A 17,198-nucleotide genomic window follows, 5' to 3' on the forward strand; every position below is an offset into this window, starting at 1 on the left:
TTTCACACTTCTCTCGATAGTATGTCTGCAATGCTCCTCTCTTTTGTGAAAACAGATGCAAAGTATTCATTAAGAACCATACCCACATCTTCTGCCTCCACACACAGATTACCCTCATGGTCTCTAATAGGCCCTTCCCTTTCGTTAGTTATCCTCTTGCTCTTAATATATTTATAAAACATCTTTGGGTTTTCCTTGATTTTACTTGCCAATAATTTCTCTCTTTGCTTTCCCAATTTTCTTTTTAGTTTCACCCCTGGACTTTCTATCCTCTGAGAGGTTCTGCAGTATTTCATTCTCGGTATCTGTCATAAGCTTCCCTTTTTTTCTTTATCCTATACCCTCGACATCCAGGAGGCTCTAGATTTGTTAGTCCCACCCTTTTTCTTTACGAGCACACATTGGTCTGAGCCCTCAGGATCGCCTCCTTGAATGCCTCCCACTGCTCAGTCACTGATTTACATTCAAGTAGCTGTTTCCAGTCCACTATCGCCAAATCACTTCCCAGCTTAGCAAAGTTGGCTTTTCCCCAATTTAGAAGCTTTCTCGAGAAAATCTTCCCTGTAAGGTTCGAAAATCCACGGCCGCATTTTATTAAAACACCCTAAGGACAAGAAAACTAACATGGGATCGTTCTATTCATTTTAAATGAACATGTTTTGGCCACCAAACCCTCAGACCAGGCAGGCTGGGAAACGTGTGGGCAGATACAGACATTGTGGAGTCTGGCTCACAAGCGAGACAGAGGCACTGGGCAATGGGGGAAAAGTGCATTCTGGCAGGCCAATCAGGGGTCAAGTCGGGCCTGAAGCGGGGACTACCCAGCCCAGTTTGAAAATATGACTCACCCCTAATGAATGTGGACCATCATCTACCTAATTAATATGGACAGTGGACAATCACTACAGTAATGGCCCATCAAAGGGGAGGCCCAAACCAATTGATTCCCAGGACTGTAACAAAGGACCAGCAGACTTTTAGGCACCAATGTGCACTGAAACAATACTCCTGTCCTTACACCTATCTGTGCCTGTGACATCTTCTGATTAAATATTCAAAGCTACCTCCCCACCCAAACTTACACAATGAACCACCAACTGAGTTTGAGTACGAAAAGGCCAGAACTAAATTGGTTATAGGACCTACAGAACCACCGGGGGTGTGGAAGCAGTTGGAGAGCTTGGAGCTTGGAGCTGGCAGCTTGCAGCTTGTATCCAGAGAGAGCTCTCTCTTCCTCTCGCTCTCGCTCCACCAGAGGAACAAGCAGCAGTTCCGCAGACGAAGCCACCGAGACTGAAAACCAGCAGGCAGCGGCAGTGACTTCCCACAGCTGAGCTGAGCAAGGAAACCAACCAGAGGTTGGAGGTTGGAGTCAGCTTTTGGGAGTTGAGTCAGCTTTTTCACAGGGCCCTCGCTCTGGGGAAGGTGTGCTTAACTCCAGCAGCTTTTTGCTTAGGAGCCAACCGAAAGGCAAAGAGAAGAAACCAACGCAACATCGAGGAGGAAAACCAAACCGACCAACAACATAGGACCCACCCCAGAGGGACCCCGAGCTGAAATAAGTGCCCCCCAGAACCCCGGAGTTGATAGGATTGTGAGTAGAGCCCAAACCCCCTCACAGACTCAATTTAGGATAGGAATTGGTAAGAAGGGTGGAAGTGGGAGGTGTGGTTGTGTGTGAGTGGAATGTTTTAACCTCTTATTTTCCCCTTCCCTGTTGCGAGATTTTTCGTGTTGTTGAGTGAGATTGTGCCATTACTGCTATTTATGACCTCTTCCTATGCCCTCTATCTTGGTGTTTACTGTTCTAAATAAACAACATTAGCCATTTTGTACTCTTACCCACTGTGTCTGGTGCCTCATTACTCACCTATCCTCATAAATCGCACGTACAGAACCCCAGGAGAGTGTGGATTCAAACCCACACCCCAAGCTCCCCTTACATCCTCCCGCCGCTTGGTGCCACCGGCAACTATTTCTGTCGGTGCACTGTGCTTGTAGTGTGCTCAAAATGGCGGTGTGGCTGCCATTAAAGGGGAGGACTTACTGCCGCAGCCGCTATCTTATTTTTTTTGATGGTGGACTGCCATGTCGGGCTGACAATTACGCTCCCAGCTTCAGCCGGGCCACCCACAGGCAGCCTGGCACCCCCTCGAGTGCCAGGCCCCTGGCCCGGCTGAAACACTCCCTGGTGGCCCAGTGGACCGAACTTCAAGAATAGCACAGGTTCTCACCTTTAAGTGAAGGGGAGAGATGTGGTGACAGCGGCGGACACTCCGCCCGCCCCCGCACTTCCACCCCTCTAGCGTGTAAACCTCCGCTCACTGCCACACTTCCACCCCTCTAGCGTGTAAACCTCCGCTCACTGCCACACTTCCGCCCCGATTATGACCGACTTCCGGTCCATTGGAAAAAAAGGCCAAAAAGCAGAATTTTGCTTAAGAGGCCACCTCATCCATCGCGCTGGTAAAAACCAACTGAAACAGGGTAAGTGCGCCGCGTTTTCGGCCGCGGGCAATTTCGGCCCCTACATCTCCAATAGTTACAGTCATCGGGGTTCTCTGAGCTTGGATTGCTGCCGACTACACAAGAACATAAGAAATAGGAGCAGGTGTAGGCCACCTGGCCCCTCGAGCCTGCTGAAAATAATTATTGCCGTTCACATAACTGATCAAATCACACAGTCTGTGTTTATTGGAAAATAGCTTGGCTCCTCTCTCAACCTTGGCAGGTAACCTACAAAACCTGAAATATTTATCCCAACAAGTTTCTGACTAGAGTTAGTTCTTTTCAAACTCCTTATGATTGACTGAATTAAAGGAAGCTCTACAAAAAATATAGAACTGCTTCATTTTTGTTACATATGGTCTATGTAGGCTTAACCAAAAAAAATGACAGCTGTTTACACTACAAATGGTAAATGTTTTTAAAAAACATCTTTAATTGTTTCTTCCAAAATTATTCCGATGACTGATGCAAATAAAACACCTGTAATGTATTTGACTGCATATGAGCTGAAACACTTTTGACTATTCTCCAGAGGCAGAGAATCATCAAAAGTAGACCATATTATTTCAGGCAAGTGTTTGGACATCACAGATGCCATGCTGAGATCTGCAGGTGTGTGTTAGCTAGTTAAACAACGCAGCACAAAGGGAATTACAGGATGTGGCAATCATATGTATCAGCATTTCTTGTGTTGTAAATAATACATGTTTATTCAGCTTTACAACACTAATGGGAATTGGCAAGATTGTGTCAGGAGACCATACGTTTCAGGATGAGTAATCAGGTCATCTTTTGTAAGGCGTGTTTTAAATTTCATCGGTGCACACACCCCAGTATGGTGGAGCAATGCAGTTTTTGTCCATAGTCGAAAGTTCATAACTTTGGAACCACTACTACCTTACACAGTGAGTGTTCTGTGCTCATCAAGATCAGTAAAACCAGTATGGCTGGAATCCAGTGATTTTTTTGAGGATGCTCAAACTTTGGACCCCAATCATTGAAAGAAAGAGGAGACTTTTTATCGAATCAGTCAAAATGCAGAGAGATGAAAAACTCAGCAAGAGATCTTAAATCTGTTTCTGTAAAATGTAAGCATGTCATGGATATGTACATTTATTTAAATTTCCGCATCAAAAAGTTATTTTTCCAATTTTCTTCTTTGTTCTCTCAGCTCCTGTCCTGAAAGGTGCTGACTGTTGCTGGGATATGATTGAGGATCTCACCAAAAGAGACCATTCTCCATGCGGAGCGAAGACAGCAATTGCCACCAAGCCATTTGACTGTGGGGCCATCACATCAGAGTCTGATCCTTACCTCACTCAACATCCATATCTACACACTTTCCAGCACAGGTTACTGGATAGTAATCAGTAGCATGAATCCTAATTAATTTCTCCCCATACTAGCTTCTACTGGTGAAACCAATTGTGATCTCCTCAATGTTACCGAGGCAAATATCAGATAATTTAACATAGACCAAGGATTAAATTTGGGATCTTCCTGGCCTGTGCGGCTCAGTAGCACACCACTCAGTGCACTTACCAATGAAACCATGGAGCAAAAGATTCTTAAACAACATCTTGGAAAAGAAGCTTGAAAAAAAAACAAGAAAAGAACAAACAGGGCCTAGAAACAGGTGCGTAGGGCAGAGCAAGCACTACACCCGCCTGTTAGCATTGACCCAGGCAGCACATAATATTTGTAACAGTCACCGTGGCGAAGTGAAGATGCCTCAGCCATTGCTCCTGAGGAAAGAAGGAAAAGGAAGGAAAAAGAAGGGGGGGGGAAAGGAAGGAAGGAAGGAAAATGAAGGAAGGAAAAGTAAGGAAAATGAAGGAAGGAAGGAAGAGGAAGGAAAAAAGGAAGGAAGGGGAAGAGGAAGGAATGAAAAGGAAGGAAGGAGAAGCAAGGAAAATGAAGGAAGGAAGGAAGGAAGAGGAAGGAAGGAAAGAAGAGGAAGGAAAAAAGGAAGGAAGGAAGGGGAAGAGGAAGAAAGGGGGAGGGGAAGGGGAAGAGGAAGGAAGGGGAAGGAGGAGGAAGGGAGAAAGGAAGGAAGGAGCATCTCAAAGCGCTTTACAACCAACAAAGTACTTTTTTGGAGTGCAGTAAGGTGGAAAACACGGCAGCCAATTTGCGCACAGCAAGCTTCCACAAACAGCAATGTGATAATGACCAGATAATCTCTTTTTGTTATGGTGATTGAGTGATAAATATTGGCCAGGACACGGGGGTAACTCCCCTGCTCTTAGAAACATAGAAATTTACAGTGCAGAAGGAGGCCATTTTGGCCCATCGTGTCCATGCCGGCCGACAAAGAGCTGCACGGCCCTTGGTCAGCAGCCCTGAAGTTTACATATAAACCTATGAACAATGAACAATGGCAGAAAGGTAAAGAGCACCAGCCCAAGCAGTCCGCCCCACTCAACTGCGACACCCCTTACACTGACACATTCTACACTTCACCCCAACCGGAGCCATGTGATCTCCTGGGAGAGGCAAAATCTTCTTCGAAATTGTGCCATGGGATCTTTTAAATCCATCGGATAGGGCAGATGGGGCCTCGGTTTAACGTCGCATCCAAAAGACGTAAATAACAAACCAGCAACTAAATTTAAGTTCTCCATGATGACGTTAAATAGCGCTGGTGAGAGATGCTTCCTGCTGACTAGCGCCACGTGTTCCTGGGTAGGTTCTCCATGTGGCAAGTGACAAGAATCAGAAACAGGTAAGAAGCGTAGGACCATAATTTAAATAACTGATTCAGCTTTTTACATTATTCTAACAGACACTCCTGATTGCAACAGAGTTGCCTATACCAATATGGTGGACATTTGCAGCTCGAAATAAACATGCACTTCCTGCGCGATAATGGAGGCTGCAGAGGACATTTTGCACCTGAAAAACAGGTGCTCTTCGATCAAATTTCTGGAAGATTTCACCTGCAATGGCAAATCTCTCTTTAGAGGTCACTTTCATAGAACCATAACGGGGAATTTTAACATAGGTGGGTTCGGGATCAGACACCCCAGTGATCAGACCAAACCCCGGGGTCAGGGATCTGGCCCAACCCCCAGGGTCAGGGATCGGGCCCACCACCCAGGGTCAGGGATCGGGCCCACCCCCCAGGGTCAGGGATCGGGCCCACCCCCCAGGGTCAGGGATCAGACCCACCTCCCGGGGTCAGGGATCAGACCCACCCCACGGGGTCATGGATCAGACACAACCTCCGGGGTCAGAGATCAGACCTAACCCCCGGGATCAGAGATCAGACCCACCCCCCCGTGGTCAGGGATCAGACCTACCCCATGGGATCATGGATCAGACCCAACCCCTGGGGTCAGAGATCAAACCCACCCTCCCGGGGTCAGGGATCAGGCCCACACCCCGGGGTCCGGGATCAGACACCACCCCGGGGTCAGGGATTGGGCCCAATCCCCAGGTTAGGGATCGGTCCCACCCACCCCAGGGTTCGGGATTGGGCTCACCACCCCCCAGGACAGGGACCAGATCCCCAGTGGTCAGACAGCTCACAGGGTTCATGAATCGGACCAACCCAGTGATCGGACCAGCCACCCCCCGGGATCAGGGATTGGAGAACCCCATCTGGGAGTGGGGTGTGGATCCCATCCCTGTCTTCCCCCCAAAATGCTGCGGCTGCTTCTGCCCAACTGGAAGCCAAGCATGTCAATCAGGTTGACTTCCATTAGGGAACCTGCCAGTGACGTCAGACGCATGCTGTGGAGTTCGAACTCAATAGTGTGCAGGAAAACCTGGCATTCTAGGGTCCCTACACACTACCGGGCTCCCCCTCCCCTGTTCCCAGTGGGCAGAAAGTTAAAATTACCCTCATAGAATCATACAGCACAGAAAGAGACCATTGGGCCCATCGTGTAAGAACGTAAGAAATAGGAGGAGGAGTAGGGCATTTGGTCCCTCGCGCCTGCTCCGCCATTTAATAAGATCATGGCTGATCTGCTCATGGACTTAGCTCCACTTCCCTGCCAGCTCCCCATATCCCTTTACTCCCTTATGGCTCAAAAATCTGTCTATCTCCGCCTTAAATATATTCAACGACGCAGCCTCCACAGTCTCTGAAGAAGAGAATTCCAGAGATTTACAACCCTCAGAGAAGAAATTCCTCCTCATCTCAGTTTTAAATGGGCCACCACTTATTCTGAAACTATACCCCCTAGTTCTAGGTTCCCACATGAATGGAAACATCCTCTCTGCATCCACTTTGTCGAGCCCCATCATTATCTTATATGTTTCAATAAGATCACTTCTCATTCTTCTGACCTCCAATGAGTACAGGCCCAACCTGCTCAACCTTTCTTCATAAGTCAACCCCTTCATCTCAGGAATCAACCTAGTTAACCTTCTCTGAACTGCCTCCAATACAAGTATATCCCTCCTTAAATAAGGAGATCAAAACTGAACACAGTACTCTAGGTGTGGCCTCACCAATACCCTGTACAGTTGTAGCAGGACTTTCCTACTTTTATACTCCATCCCCCTTGCAATAAAGGCCAACATTCCATTTGCCTTTCTGATTATTTGCTGTACCTGCATATTAACTTTTTGTGTTTCATGAACAAGGACCCCCAGGTCCCTCTGTATTGTTGCATTTTGTAATTTCTCTCCATTTAAATAATAATTTGCATATTTTCCTGCCAAAGTGGATAACTTCACACTTTCCCACATTATACTCCATCTGCCAAATGTTTGTGCACTCACTTCGCCTGTCTATATCCCTTTGCAGATTTTTTGTGTCCTCCTCACAACTTGCTTTCCGACCCATCTTTGTATCATCAGCAAATTTGGCTACATCACACTCGGTCCCTTCATCCAAATCATTAATATAGATTGTTAATATTTGAGGCCCCAGCACTGATCCCTGCGGCACCCCACTAGTTACTGATTGCCAACCCGAGAATGAACCATTTATCCCGATTCTCTGTTTTCTGTTAGTTCGCCAATCCTCTATCCATGCTAATATATTACTCCCAACCCAGTGAACTTTTATCTTATGTCGTAACCTTTTATGTGGTATCTTACCGAATGCCTTCTGGAAATCGAAATACACCACATCCACTGGCTCCCCCTTATCCAACCTGTTTGCTACATCCTCAAAGAACAGCAGCAAATTTGTCAAACATGATTTCCCTTTCATAAAACCATGCTGACTCTGCTTGACTGAATTATGCTTTTCCAAATTTCCTGCTATTGCTTCCATAATAATGGACTCCAGTATTTTTCCAACGACAGATGTTCAGCTAACTGGTCTGTAATTTCCTGCTTTCTGTCTGCCTTCTTTTTTAAATAGGGGCGTTACATATGTGGTTTTTCAATCCGCTGGGACCTCCCCAGAATCCAGGGAATTTTGGTAGATTCCAACCAATGCATCCACTATCTCTGCAGCCACTTCTTTTAAGACCCGAGGATGCAGGCCATCAGGTCCAGGGGACTTGTCCATCTTTAGTCCCATTATTTTACCGAGTACTACTTCTTTAGTGATAGTGATTGTTTTAAGTCCCTCCCTCCGTATAGCCTGTTGATTATCCACTATTGGGATGTTTTAGTATCTTCTACCATGAAGATCGATACAAAATATTTGTTCAAAGTCTCTGCCAGTCTCATCCTCTAAGGGACCAAAATTTACTTTAGCCACTCTCTTCCTTTTTATATACCTGTATAAACTCTTACTATCTGTTTTTATATTTCTTGCTAGTTTACTTTCATAATCTATTTTCCCTCTCTTTATTTTTTTTAATTGTTCTTTTTCTGGTTTTTAAAAGCTTCCCAATCATCTGGCTTCCCACTAATCTTGGCCACTTTGTATGCTATTGTTTTCAATTTGATATCATCCTTTATTTCCTTCGTTAGCCACGGATGGTTATCCCTTCTCTTAAAGTCATTCCTGCTCATTGGAATATATTTTAGTTGAGAATTATTAAATATCTCCTTAAATGTCCACCATTGCTCATCAACCATCTTACACTTTAATCTATTTTCCCAGGCTACTTTAGCCAACTCTGCTCTCATATCTGTGTCATCTCCTTTATTTAAGCTTAGGACACTGGTTTGAGATCCAACTTTCTCACCCTCCAACTGAATTTGAAATTTAACCATGCTATGATCACTCTTTCCGAAGGGATCCTTTACTAGGGGATCAATTCATTAATCCTGTCTTGTTACACAGTCCCAGATCTAAGACAGCCTTCTCGCTGGTTGGGTCCGCAATGTTCAAGGAAACTATCCTGGATACACTCTATGAACGCTTCTTCAAGGCTACCTTGGCCAATTTGATTTGTCCAATCAATATGAAGATTAAAATCGCTCATGATTATTGCCGTTTTTTTTTACAAGCTTCCACTGTTTGAAAGAGCTATCCAATTCATCCCACTCCCCGGCTCTTTCCCCATAGACCTGCAATATTTTCCTTTATAAGTATATATATCTCATTCCCTAATGAAAGTAACAGGTGTGACATCCAAAATCCGGAAACTTTGGGATCGAGGCCGTACAGAAATCCGGGTCTTTCTGGATTTTGGAACATTTTTGCGTGGGCCGAGGTGGGTAGGGGAGAGGAGGAGGGGTGAGGTTGGGCAGCCGAAGTAAGGGAGTGGGGGGGTTGTTGGGTAGCCGAGGTAAGGGGGTTGTCGGGTGGGCAGATGTCAGGGGACCAAGGCGGGCAGAGGTCGGGTGGCCGAGGCGGGGGGAGGTCGGGGGGCCAAGGCGGGGGGAGGTCGGGGGGCCAAGGCGGGGGGAGGTCGGGGGGCCAAGGCGGGGGGAGGTCGGGCGGACGGATGTCGGGGGGAGGTCGGGGGGCTGAGACGGGGGGAGGTCGGGGGGCCAAGGCGGGGGGAGGTCGGGCGGACGGATGTCGGGGGGCCAAGGCGGGGGGAGGTCGGGGGGCCAAGGCGGGGGGAGGTCGGGCGGCCGAGGCGAGGGGAGGTCAGGCGGCCGAGGCGAAGGGAGGTCGGGTGGCCGAGGCGAGGGGAGGTCAGGGGGCCGAGGCGGGGGGAGGTCGGGCGGCCGAGGCGGGGGGAGGTCGGGCGGGCGGATGTCGGGGGGCCAAGGCGGGGGGAGGTCGGGCGGCCGAGGCGAGGGGAGGTCAGGCGGCCGAGGCGAAGGGAGGTCGGGTGGCCGAGGCGAGGGGAGGTCAGGGGGCCGAGGCGGGGGGAGGTCGGGCGGCCGAGGCGGGGGGAGGTCGGGCGGACGGATGTCGGGGGGCCAAGGCGGGGGGAGGTCGGGCGGGCGGATGTCGGGGGGCCAAGGCGGGCGGATGTCGGGGGGCCAAGGCGGGGGGAGGTCGGGCGGCCGAGGCGGGGGGAGGTCGGGCGGGCGGATGTCGGGGGGAGGTCGGGGGGCTGAGACGGGGGGAGGTCGGGCGGCCGAGGCGGGGGGAGGTCGGGCGGCCGAGGCGAGGGGAGGTCAGGCGGCCGAGGCGAAGGGAGGTCGGGTGGCCGAGGCGAGGGGAGGTCAGGGGGCCGAGGCGGGAGGAGGTCGGGGGGCCAAGGCGGGAGGAGGTCGGGCGGCCGAGGCGAGGGGAGGTCGGGGGGGGCCGAGGCGGGGGAGTTCGGGCGGGCGGATGTCGGGGGGAGGTCGGGAGGCCGAGGCGGAGGAGTTCGGGGGGCCAAGGCGGGGGCAGTCGGGAAGCCGAGGATGTGGGGTGGTCGGGAGGCCGAGGCGGAGGAGTTCGGGGGGCCAAGGCGGGGGCAGTCGGGCGGACAGCCAGAGGTCAGGCGGCCGAGGCGGGGGGCTGAGGTGGAGGAGTCCCAATTTTGGAACATTTCCCGTTTTCTGGATGATTCTGCCACGGATCGACCCGGTGCCCGGATTCCGGAACATTTCAAATTTCGGAACTCCGGAATCGGACGCTCAACCTGCACTACTGAATGTGCTCCCTACACCCTTTCGGTTAATGCTGTCCAGATCACAACAATTTGCTGTATCAAATAAATTCTCCTCATCACCCTTTCTGCCAATGAAAACAGCTTCTGCTCCATCAAAACTTTTCATAATGTTGAACACCTCTATTACATCTCCCCTTATACCCAGAGAATGAACTAAGCTTCTCTAGTCTCTCCACATAACGGCAGTCACGCATCACTTGCATCATTCCAGTAAAGCTCTGCTCCTGCTCAGGGCCTTGACATCCTTTGGCTTTGGCATAGGTAAATTGCATGCGTGTGAGTCATTCATTTCATTCCTGTTTATGCGCTGAGCTTATGTCGAGTCATGTATTTTAACTGACTAAAATCTCTATTATCATAAAATTGGCAGTTATATGCTTCACAGAGATCTCAGTTCAATTCACATAAAGTAGAAAATCATCGTGACTATGAGACAGTAACAATTAAAGCAGGTGGTGCCGGTTCTGCCATCTATACAATATTAATATCCAATTGTGCAATAATTTAAAAAAAATCAGAAGAGCTTGTTCTTACTTTTGCAACTTGCTTTTTCATTGGGTCCGCTCCATGTGCCATTAGCCTGACACTGTATGACCTTATGGCCCCTTAAGAAATAACCAGGTTTACAGCTCAACATGAATTCGGTTCCATATTCATTCGCTGATCCATGAACAAGTCGCTTGACAACTTCATTTGAAAGAATGGCCTCGATAGCAGGACATGCCACAGCTGTGAGGGGGAAAAATAGCACACATAAAAGGTATTCGATTACTGTAAGATTCAACGCACATAATTAGCTCTACAAAGACAAGATTTATGGCGAGATTATTTGTTGCCATTTTTTATGTCTTGCCATACAAGACATTGATATCAACACATCAATTGGACTGACAGGAAAGACTGCAAGGAGAGAGATCTGAACCAAACTGAAAATCTAAAGGGGTCGAATTAGTCCCATTACAAATTTGAGTCTCCCACAGATACCTTCTTGGTTCAGTCAGTCTCTCATGGCAGCATTCTTAGAAATCCTGACAACCTAATTTTCTTGAGGGAGAGGGTGGAGTGCTTAATTCTTGACCAACTAGGAAATTTGGATCGACTTGTTCCATTAAAAATAGCCCAGACACAAACTGTTACAATTCACACCACCATTCTATACATTCCTTTAATAAGCTCCATGTCATTTGTCCCAAGAGCTGAATCTACAAATATAGATTAAAAAATGACAATAACACACACTTGACATTATGGATGAGCATGCGATTTCTGATGGAACATGTATGTGATCTTTGCAATTTAGATGGGAAGGTATTTAATAGTATTGTGCCTGTGATATTTTAATTCACTTCTGAATGTGGTAAGGGACTATATGGAATTGTGACTCCAACCAATCAGCAGAATGCTGGTTAAAATGGCATGAAGTCCAACTTGCGTTCCTCAGCATAAGTAAATCTGCTCTATAGAATTATAAAATAACTTCACCCATTGCTTGTCAACAACTCACTGGTTCAATGCACCATAAGGTGTTACTTCACCACACAGATCATTAGTAGCTGCTGCATTCATCGATTTTAGCCATATGGTGGTGGGATGCTAAAATTGGCATCAGTAGCCAAGGTAGGTGAAATATTTCGCAGAATTTCTGCATCCATTCAATATCCATATGTGTCATCCACTTGCCTGGATGAGTGCAGCTCCAACAACACTCAAGCAGCTCGACACCATCCAGGACAAAGCAGTCCACTTGATTGGCACCCCATCCACCACTTTCAACATTTATTCCCCCCTGCACCGGCGCACTGTGTCGACAGTATGTACCATCTACAAGATGCACACTGCAGCAACTCGCCAAGGCTTCTTCAACAGCAACTCCCAATCCGCGACCTTTACCACTTAGAAGGACAAGAGCAGCAAATGCATGGGAACACCATCACCTGAAAGTGCCCCTCCAAGTCACACACTATCCTGACTTGGAAATATATAGCCATTCCTTCATCATCGCTGGGTCAAAATCCTGGAACTCCCTCCCGAACAGCACTGTGGGAGCTCCTTCACCACACGGACTGCAGTGGTTCAAGAAGGTGACTCACCACCACCTTCTCAAAGGAAATTAGGTATGGGCAATAAATTCTGGCCTCGCCAGCGATGCCCGCATCACGTGAATGAATTTAAAAAAATACATATTTGAACATTGGATGGGGAAAAAATTAAGCTTGGCTATGATGCTTTCATAATCAAATGGTGAGCCATGAGGTTCACATATGAAAAAGAGCAATCGGTTGAGATACAGGAGCAATACAAATTTCCATGGAATCAAAGGCAAAGATGTTCTATGAGGAATAGGGGTAGCAAAAATAGATAACCCATTCTTTATGAAGCGACTTGTCATTTTGCTACACCCAATGCACAGAGGAAATCCTCCCTCCCCCCATAGGTCAAAAGATATCACCAATTTCAGAGTGGAAGATAAGAGAGAAATAACAAAAAGTGGCCTTCATTATGTCAAGGAGCATGGGTTAAAAATAATTTCAGCCATTATATGTAATCAGATTCTTCTTCAACTTGGAGAACGGTGGTATCTTAGTGTTGTGTATCTGTAAAGCATGCACTTCCATGTTCCGCCACCAGGGAGTGCATCCCCTGAAGTCCCAAGGGATCCCAGCATCCCTTGGGAGCACTGTATATAAGCCGGCCCCTAAGGCCTGTTCCTCACTCTGGAGTGTCTTAATAAAGACTGAGGTCACTGTTACTTTAAGCTCCCTGTGTGCAGTCTCATCTGTGTCAGGAATACAATAACTGGCGACGAGTATACAAATCCAATGCAAAGATGTAGCAAACTGTGGGCATCCTGGAGAAGTTCTCAGAGGGTGAGGACTGGGAAGCCTATGTCAAACGGCTAGACCAACGAGCTGGACGGAGAAGGAAGTGCTGCAAAAAATGGAGCGGTCCTCCTCACGGTCTGCGGGGCACCGACCTACAGCCTCATGAAGAATCGTCTGGCTCCAGTGAAATCCACAGATAAGTCGTATAAGGAGCTGTGTACATGGGTTCTGGAGCATCTTAACCCAAGGGAGAGTGTGCTGATGGCGAGGTATCGGTTCTACACGTGCCAGCGATCTGAAGGTCAGAAAGTGGCAAGCTACGTGGTCGAGCTAAAGCAACTTGCAGGACAATGTGAGTTTGATGGCTACCTGGAGCAAATGCTCAGACTTTTTTGTACTGGGCATTGGCCACGAGACCATTCTCCGAAAACTTTTGACTGTAGAGACACCGATAGTAAGGCAATTGCGATAGCACAGGCGTTTATGTCCACTAATGATAACAGCAAACAAATCTCTCAGCACACAAGTGCTAGCAATGTTCATAAATTAACTGGAACTGTGTTTGCGAGCAGAAATGTACAGGGCAGAAACCACATGTCTGGAACTGCCAGCAGGCCTCAAGTGACCTAGATGACTCAGAATCCGCAACAAAGGATGAATGCAAGGCAATTCACACCTTGTTGGCGTTGTGGAGGCTTCCATTCAGCCTATTCATGCCGCTTCAAAGGGTATATTTGCAAGAGCTGTGGCACAATGGGGCAGATGAGCTGCAAGCTCTGCAAAACCTGCTAACCACCATGTGGCAGAGGAAGATCGGTCCATGGTGGATCAAAGCAATTTCGAGCTTGAGAGAGAGGAGGCAGATGCTGAAGTACATGGGGTGCACACATTTTTGACGAAATGTCCACCTATAATGCTAAACATAAAATTGAATGGCTTACCCGTAGCCATGGAACTGGACACTGGCGCTAGCCAATCCATCATGAGTAAAAAGATGTTTCAGAGACTGTGGTGCAACAAGGCACTCAGACCAGCTCTAAGCCCTATCCACACGAAACTGAGAATGTACACCAAAGAGCTTATCACTATCCTGGGCAGCGCCATGGTCAAGATCACCTACGAGGGCACGGTGCATGAACTGCCACTCTGGACTGTCCCGGGCAATGGCCCCACACTGCTTGGAAGGAGCTGGCAAGGCAAAATCCGCTAGAACTGGGATGACATCCGAGCGCTGTTACATGTCGATGAGGCCTCATGTACCCAGGTTCTTAACAAATTTCCTTGCCTTTTTGAGCCAGGCATTGGAAACTTTTCCAGGGTGAAGGTGCAGATCCACTTGGTCCCAGAGGCACGACCCATTCATCACAAGGCCCGAGCAGTACCTCACATGATGAGGGAGTGGGTGGAAATCGAGCTGGACAGGCTGCAATGCGAGGGCATCATCTCCCCCAGTGGAATTCAGTGAGTGGGCCAGCCCGATTGTTTCAGTACTCAAAAGTGATGACACGGTCAGCATTTGCGGCGATTATAAAGTAACTATTAATCGTTTCTCGCTCCAGGACCAATATCCGCTACCTAAGGCAGACGACCTATTTGCGACGCTGGCAGGAGGCAAGACGTTCACCAAGCTCGACCTGACTTTGGTCTACATGACGCAGGAGCTGGAGGAGTCTTCGAAGGGCCTCACCTGCATCAACACGCACAAGGGACTGTTCATCTACAACAGATGGCTGTTTGGAATTCGGTCGACTGCAGCGATCTTCCAGAGAAACATGGAGAGCCTACTCAAGTCGGTACCACGCATGGTGGTTTTTCAGGACGACATACTGATAACGGGTCGGGACACTGTCGAGCACCTACAAAACCTGGAGGAGGTCCCCCAGCGACTGGATCGCGTAGGGCTGCGGCTGAAGAGGTTGAAATGCGTCTTCATGGCAACAGAAGTGGAGTTTTTTCGTGGCGGACGGCATTCGGCCCACAGACGCCAAGACAGAGGCTATCAGGAACGCGCCCAGGCCACACAACATTACGGAGCTGCAGTCGTTCCTGGGACTCCTCAAGTATTTTGGTAACTTCCAACTGGGGTTAAGCACTCTCTTAGAGCCCCTACATGTGTTAATGTGTTATTGCACAAAGGTGAGAACTGGGTATGGGGAACAAAACCAAGTAATTGCTTTTGAGAAAGCCAGAAACATTTTATGCTCCAACAAGCTGCTTGTATTGTATTACCCGTGAAAAAGACTTGTGCTAATATGTGATGTGTCGTCGTACGGAGTCAGGTGTGTATGACAACAAGCTTACGTTGCGAGAAAGTTGCAACCTGTCGCCTATGCCTCCAGGAGCTTATCTAAGGCCGAGAGTGCCTACAGCATGATTGAGAAAGAGGCATTAGCGTGTGTGTTTGGGGTAAAGAAAATGCATCAGTATCTGTTTGGACTCAAATTTGAACTGGAAACCGATCACAAGCCCTTCATATCCCTGTTCGCTGAAAACAAGGGGATAAATACTAATGCCTCAGCCCGCATACAAAGGTGGGCACTCTCGCTATCAGTGTATAACTATACCATCCGCCACAGGCCAGGCACCGAGAACTGTGCAGATGCTCTCAGTCGGCTACCATTGCCCACTACGGGGGTGGAAATGACGCAGCCTGCAAACTTGTTGATGGTGGCGCAGTCTGCAGACATGTTGATGGTCATGGAAGCGTTTGAAAATGATAAATCACCTGTCACGGCCCGCCAGATTTGAATTTGGACCAACCTCTGCTGTCCCTAGTAAAAAACTGTGTACTGCATGGGAGCTGGGCCAGCATCTCCATTGAAATTCAAGAGCTAATCAAGTCGCTCCAGCGGCGAAAGGATGAGCTGTCCATTCAGGCAGACTGCCTGTTGTGGGGTAACCGCATAGTGCTACCAAAAAAGGGCAGGGAGACGTTCATCTCGGATCTCCACAGCACACACCCGGGTAAAGTAATGATGAAAGCGATAGCCAGATCCCATGTGTGGTGGCCCGGTATCGATTCTGACTTAGAGTCTTGTGTACGGCAATGGTAGCGTATGTGCTCAGTTGAGCAACGTGCCCAGAGAGGCACCACTAAGTTTGTGGTCCTGGCCCTCCAGACCATGGTCGAGGATCCATGTCGACTATGCGAGCCCGTTTCTCGGTAAAATGTTCCTGGTGGTGGTGGATGATTTTTCAAAATGGATTGAATGTGAAATAAGGTCGGGAAGCACTGCCACCGCCACCATTGAAAGCCTGAGGGCTGTGTTTGCCACCCACGTCCTGGCTGACATACTCATCAGTGACAACAGACCATGTTTCACCAGTGCCGAATTTAAAGAATTCATGAACCGCAATGGGATCAAACATGTCACCTCGGCCCCGTTTAAACCAGCCTCCAATGGGCAGGCAGAGCGGGCAGTACAATCAAACAGAGCCTTAAACGAGTCAAAGAAAACTTACTCCAGACCCGCCTGCCCCGAGTACTGCTCAGCTACCGCACGAGACCCCACTCGCTCACAGGGATGCCCCCGGCTGAGCTACTCATGAAAACGACACTTAAAACCAGACTCTCGCTGGTTCACCCCAACCTGCTTGATCAGGTAGAGAACAGGCGGCAGCAACAAAATGTAAACGATGGTCGCGCCACTCTGTCATGGGAAATTGATCTGAATGACCCTGTGTATGTGCTAAATTATGGACATGGTCCCAAGTGGATCGCGGGCACGGTGATAGCTAAAGAAGGGAGTAGGGTGTTTGTAGTCAAACTAGACAATGGACAAATTTGCAGAAAGCACCTGGACCAAATGAGGTTGCGGTTCACAGACTGCCCTGAACAACCCACAGAAGACAGCACCTTTTTCGAGCCCACAACACACACCCAAAGGATCAACGACACCACCCCGGGCCAGAAAATCAAACCCAATCACACCCAACAGCCCAGCAAGGCCAG

At 48.5% G+C, this 17,198-nt stretch overlaps 1 protein-coding gene across 1 annotated transcript in view; it reads right to left on the reverse strand.

Moving 5' to 3' along the window:
• The window catches only part of LOC139266579 (CUB and sushi domain-containing protein 1-like), a 3,131,815-nt gene that overhangs the window by 167,766 nt on the left and 2,946,851 nt on the right, over positions 1-17,198 (reverse strand). The window contains exon 51 of the mRNA XM_070884173.1: positions 10,959-11,153. Coding sequence (XP_070740274.1) covers positions 10,959-11,153 — 195 coding nt within the window. The remainder of the gene's footprint in view (positions 1-10,958; positions 11,154-17,198) is intronic.

Source organism: Pristiophorus japonicus, chromosome 7 (genome assembly GCF_044704955.1).
Source record: "Pristiophorus japonicus isolate sPriJap1 chromosome 7, sPriJap1.hap1, whole genome shotgun sequence".
Lineage (NCBI taxonomy): Eukaryota > Metazoa > Chordata > Chondrichthyes > Pristiophoridae > Pristiophorus > Pristiophorus japonicus.